The sequence below is a fragment of the Malus sylvestris genome, chromosome 7 (assembly GCF_916048215.2).
Source record: "Malus sylvestris chromosome 7, drMalSylv7.2, whole genome shotgun sequence".
In the NCBI taxonomy this organism is placed as follows: domain Eukaryota; kingdom Viridiplantae; phylum Streptophyta; class Magnoliopsida; order Rosales; family Rosaceae; genus Malus; species Malus sylvestris.
In genome coordinates this window covers 18,166,188-18,172,110 of record NC_062266.1, presented here as the reverse complement: position 1 = coordinate 18,172,110, position 5,923 = coordinate 18,166,188, and the positions used below count along the sequence as shown (strand labels likewise).

At 37.2% G+C, this 5,923-nt stretch overlaps 1 protein-coding gene across 2 annotated transcripts; it reads left to right on the top strand.

Annotated features, from left to right (window-relative positions):
- The first annotated feature begins 568 nt into the window (after nucleotides 1-568).
- On the top strand, nucleotides 569-3,752 carry LOC126627934 (uncharacterized). 2 transcript variants are annotated; one of them, XR_007625176.1, is made up of 9 exons: nucleotides 569-782; nucleotides 887-952; nucleotides 1,040-1,145; nucleotides 1,394-1,436; nucleotides 1,594-1,666; nucleotides 1,942-2,029; nucleotides 2,211-2,293; nucleotides 2,838-2,894; nucleotides 2,976-3,008. XR_007625176.1 is itself a non-coding variant. In XM_050297500.1 (9 exons), the coding sequence occupies exons 1-9, from the start codon at nucleotides 712-714 to the stop codon at nucleotides 3,482-3,484; spliced, it is 597 nt and encodes a 198-aa protein (XP_050153457.1). In that variant the 5' UTR covers nucleotides 573-711; the 3' UTR covers nucleotides 3,485-3,752. The 2 variants fall into 2 exon arrangements, 1 of the variants encoding a protein (XP_050153457.1); XM_050297500.1 differs by lacking the exon at nucleotides 2,211-2,293 and adding an exon at nucleotides 3,471-3,752 and having other exon boundaries at nucleotides 573-782; nucleotides 2,976-3,054.
- Nucleotides 3,753-5,923: the final 2,171 nt, after the last annotated feature.

Below are 5,923 nucleotides of genomic sequence, written 5' to 3'. Positions count from 1 at the left end.
ATGAGGGTGCAATTAGGGTTTAGGGGTTGTATAGGAGAAAGAGGAGGATGACGTGGGTGGAAGTAGTTTTGGATTTGGGTTGCAGGGAATGGGGGGTTAGGGAAGATAGGTTGCAAGGTGGGTGCGAGGGTGGGTGCGGAGGAGGAGGTGGAGGATGGGTGCGTGGTGGGTTTGGGGAAAATGGGAGGGGGAAGAAAGAGGTGGGGTTAAGGAAGACGGGATATGGGTTGCAGGGAAGGGAGGTCAGGGAAGATGGTGATTTGGGTTTTATTTTTTTATTGTTTATTTTTTAATTATTCTTTTTAAAGGGTAAATTATTATTTTATTAATTTTTTTAATAGAAAGTGGGCTCCGTCTCAAGCCACATCACCATTTAATAAAAGAATTGACAGACAACTAATGGAAGGTATGATATTACAACAAATTCGAAGATAATGTATGACATTGAAACCTTTTAAAAGACAAAATATGAAACTGTTAATGACTCTTAAAGTAATTTTATGTAATTTATCCTAAAAAATATGCCGTTCTACTAAAAAAGAACAAATGTAGGTTTAAACCCACGGTAGGGTACATGTTGGATGCTAATTTATCGTCGTCTTCTCCTTCTCCCTCCCTCCCTGACTAACCGTTGCTTTTCATAGAAAAAGAGTTTAGGGTTTTTGCGCAGTCCCAAATCTGTTAACTTGGGTTTGCTCTGCGACTGAAAAGATGGGGAGAGCTAAAAAAAGCCCTAAATTCGCAGTCATGAAGAAGGTGGTCACCTCCAAAGCAATTAAAAGGTAATAACTTTTTACAATTTCTTTCTTATTTGTGTTTATTTCTTCATTTTTCTGTATAAAAAGTTGGAAATTTATTCAACATTTGCTATGTGTTTTGAATTCAGCTACAAAGAGGCGGTTTTGAATCCGAACAAGAAGGATCTCACCAAAGAAATGCTACCCAGAAATGTGTAGGTTTGCTTTGAGTTTAATGTTTATTTTAAGTTTTTTAATTAGAGGTTTATTGGTTTCGCATAATTAGTTTGGTTGTGATTTAGGCCAAATGTTTCTTCCGCGCTGTTCTTTAAATACAACACTGCTTTGGGACCGCCTTACCGGGTTTTGGTTGATACCAACTTCATCAATTTCTCTATCCAGAATAAGGTTAGTGTTTAAATACTAATTGTTGACATTGTACATATAATCGTCTTACACAAATTTGTTTTGATTCGCAACGGAAGGTTTTATAAACAGCTGCGTGTTTATGGTTGAAAAATCTTGATACATGGTGTACTTTTTTCAGTGAGGTTAATCACATTTTGCTCTTTTGATGAGCTAAAGGTATCGGTTCGAACTGAGAAATTTTTTGTAGTGGCCATAGTTTGACTATTTTTCTCCTTCACTTTATGCAGTTGGATTTGGAGAAGGGAATGATGGATTGCCTATACGCAAAATGTGAGTCTTAAATCACTCGTTTATTCACTTATATAAATTCCATTACGAGAAATCTGGACCACGTCTTGATTGCAAATGCTCCTCTATTGGTAGCTTAAATATCGTTTTGGGAATTTTTGTTTTTATAACAATCTGTTTGTATCTTTTGAATTGGTAGGCACTCCTTGTATCACAGATTGTGTAATGGCAGAGCTCGAGAAGTTAGGTCAGAAATATCGTGTGGCTCTGAGGTATGTTCCCAACTTTGGTACCTCTTCTATTTCTTTGGTAGAAGGTTTGAAGTTGTTGGATGTGCATATGCATGAGCTACTCTAATATCAATGTTCATTGTCCTGTTCATCATTTTATACTGTTTCCTTTTACATTTTCTAATTTTTCAATTATGATTTTAATTTCCTGTTTGTCAGGTTGTAAGATAACTAATATATTATGTAGCATTAATAATTTATGCTCCAATTCACCAAAAGATTGTGTTACTAACAAAGAAATTATTCCGTTCCGACAGGATTGCTAAGGATCCTCGTTTTGAGAGACTACTCTGCACTCATAAAGGGACTTACGCTGATGACTGTATTGTTGAAAGAGTTACCCAGGTAAAATTTACACCCAGTAACTGCACTTTCCTGTTTTCAGTTGGTAAAATACTATCCAAAATAGACTGGCTGAGCTGTGCTCGATTTATCCCTATCAAAGTTGCCAAAGTTCAACCTTTGGCGTTTGAGAGGCACATGAGCACAACTATCATATCCCTTTTCACAAACAATTGTCTTTCAGTGGGTTCTTAATAAGAAAGGAAACTTTGAGGTTGTGAAAAGCCACAAATTGCATCCATCCTGCTGAGAAGGAATTGGACTATGGTAGGTATCGCCTATACTATAATGGCAGATGTTTTGCAACTGTAGGGGTGTAAAATTTGTATAATAATAGCTTGCTACAGTGTATCTGGCTATCACAAGTTTTATCCATTGTAACTTAAGCAAGAGACTGCACAAATGTTTAGACTTGGGATGGAAATCTCATCAAGAATAAATTAGTGAAATGTTGACGATGAACAACCTAGAAATGGGAAACCAATGAAATTTTTTGTATCAAATCAGTTCCTTCTTTTCTTGGTTTGTAAAACGATATATTGAAAGTTAGATGGATTTTGAACTTAAAATATATTTTCTCTTCTGAAGCAGTTGTCTAAAGACTATGTTTTTTGGATTTCAAAGTTTGTACATTACATAGAATGGATGTGCAATATCTGATTGTCAAATTTGTCTATGCTTTCTTTCTGTTAACGTTCTGGCAAAATTTACTAAGCAGATTGTGGTCTTCTGGCAATTATAGTCGCAGCTTATCAAAATTTTCTGATGCATTCTTATGACTGACATCGACTGACCTTCTTGTTGGGTACAGCACAAATGCTACATTGTTGCTACATGCGATCGAGATTTAAAGCGAAGGATCAGAAAGGTGGAATAGCAATTTAGAACCATTTTAAGTGACACTCCGGCTTTAATGGAACAACTCATAACTTTGCTTGTTTAAGTGCAGGTCCCTGGTGTGCCAATCATGTACATCACTCAACACAAGTATTCAATTGAGAGGTTGCCAGAAGCAACCATAGGTGGAGGTAGGCTTAGATACCAAAAAACTCACATAAGTACTGTTAATTGCCAAATGCTGTTTTATTTCAAGGTTTTTAACCAGGTTGAGTTGTTTGGAAAGTTTATGGGCTTGTGTTATTTCTTTTTGAACAAATGAATTATCCATGCTAAGGGGGAGGGGTTGGGCTTAAGCCTCACAATGGGCTAACAATTTGTGGTTCAAAATCGCCTTTGGCGAGAATTGAACCTAAGACCTCTCACTTATAAGTGAAGAGGAATACCACTAGACTGTAGTACTAAGTGGCTACGGGCTTGTGTTATTATTTATTAATGTTGACACTGAGGTGTTTTTAGAAAATATCTAATGTGAATCTTATGGCTTTTTTTTTTGAAATGGAACTAGATTACTTAAGGTAACATAAAAATTTTTGTTTTGTTGCAGCTCCAAGATTTTGATGATTGGTACAAAGCAAAGACTAGTACTCAGATTCATATTACAGTGCTCAGATTTGCAGCAACATCGTCAATGGATTTGGTAGATCCTGAACAATTCTGTTTGTGCACTTTTGGGTTAGGTGAATTTTCTTCATAGGAACTTGTAAACGTTTCTTATTAGTCATAAGAGAAGAAATCGAAGTGCACTTGTAGCAGTGTTAGTGTTATGAATTTTACTTGTGAAACTCTGTTAACTGTAGTAATTATATCCATTTTTCAATTTGTCTAATGCAAGTGTGCAGCCACATCAAAACTCAACTCCAAACTCATCAGAGAGGAAACAAATAGCATGCTAGCGTGCAAATGGTTATTTTGTGAGCGACTTATATTGAACGGTAGAGGCCTCGAGTTCACAGTGCCCGGCTAAGTTGATTTGAGGGGTCTGGCCATTGCCGAACTGTGAGAGGAATGCTATGTTTACAATCCGGTACCTTCCTGTGTTACATGTTGCTGTTAGTGGGCCCTCCCCTCCATTTTGTCCCCTATAAACCACAATGCGCCCGGCGAACGACCTCGAAACCGAAAATGGGAGAATCAGTAGGAAGGTAATGACAACTTTAGAACAAGACTTGGTAAACAGGGAAGCCATAGTAATCCTAAATTGCTAATTGGTAGTTCAAAAAAAAAAATTGCTAATTGGTACCAGTGGTTCCTTTGGGTACCATCTGGTACGTGGGACGGGACGGGACGGAACGGGACGAGCCGTTCCGTCCCACGTTTGGTGCGCCTAAAAACTGTGGAACGGGTTGTCCCATGGGACGAAATTTGGCTAATTTTTCGTTCCACCTCTTCTCCTTGGAACGACCCGTTCCACATCCGTGGAACACAAATTTATGACATTTTATGGCAAAATTTCTCCTTTATCTTTTTCAATATTTAAATCATCTGTTCCGTCCCGTCTCGTCCTGTTCCGTCCCGTCTGCGTACCAAACGGTACCTTGGTGTCAGTATTTAATATTTATAGATGTATTCATAGACGTAATTAATTTTGGGTCCGAATGTCGTGTTTTTCGTGTTCATGTCATTCTCATGACATACCCAATATCTTAACGGTGGTTTCGTGTGACACCCTTTAAATGAACGGATAATATGACCCGACCCGCACTAGACCCGCCAATATTAACAGTAAAATGACTCAACCCATTATCCATTAAAGAAAAAATATATTCTAAATAAATAAATAATCAAGAGCGATTCCAAATTTTTTGGGTTTGTAACGTGCCGACCCGAAACTCATTATTTTTGGGTAGTTTCGAGTCGGGTGAATCTGTCGTGTAAGAAATGTCAGGTCTAAGAGCGATTCCAAATCTAGGGTTCACATGATATAAGGTTCAAGTGATATTTTTTAGACTATTACAGTCCGTGTGCTAAGATTTTAGCAAATATAACATTCCGAATCCTTCTTTTAAAATCATATATCCAACGAAACTGATTTAATTTCAATCCGGGTATGCCAAGAGTTGTAATGAGATTAACATTATGTTACATCACTAACGATATTTAGCGATGTGACTTCTTGTGAAATTTAATGTTGATGGAATGGTACGTAGCACGGATTAGTGGAGTGCAATTTATAGCATGTGAACCTGACCTTAGCGTGGTGGTTCTGTAGTCCTGGTTTATGACTCAAAGGCGATGAACACGGTTTGGCCATGACTTCAAGTCACGACGGGTGCCATATTTTGTACTAGAAATAGACCATCAATAAAGTGGATCTAAGAAAGTTGTCTGAACTGCCAACTATATGGAGATCGAGGAATAAACCATTAATTCGAAAGGAATGGATAATCGTGACTTACCATCAGTTGTTCTCCTTTTAAAGAAAAAAAAACCCCCAAATTCCTCATGCAACATTACGCTATGGCCCAACAATATGTGGCCAGAATTTGCTACATTTTTCTTGAGCAACGTATGTAATATTAATCAACGTGAGAAACATCAAGATTGCTTCCTTGCTAGGCCAGAAGCTAGCTTGTAAGTTAGCTTGATATGAGATTAGGAAAATAAGATTTTATAGTATATACTCCGGGCACTCTATATACTCCGAGATTTTTAACTATTATATCATTGCTCAAAGATACAATGACAAATATTTAACGGTTAACAATTTAGAGTATATGATAATCCGGAGCATCATAAAATTTTCAGAATATTATTAACAGAATGAGATTGCTTTGGGTTGGAAACAATCCTAGAGCTTCTGTTCATTTTTCAAATAACCAGTTAATCACCAGCCTCTTGGGAACCAAAATCTCATGATGGAATTCAAAACCCGCCATGATAATGGGAACTTCAATAGTACAAAGGCACAAAATAGTAGTTCAAACATTTGGTCCAATAGGCTACCTATGCCTTTTATATTATAATCATGCATGCTAGGTCTTTCTAAATTGTTGTAGT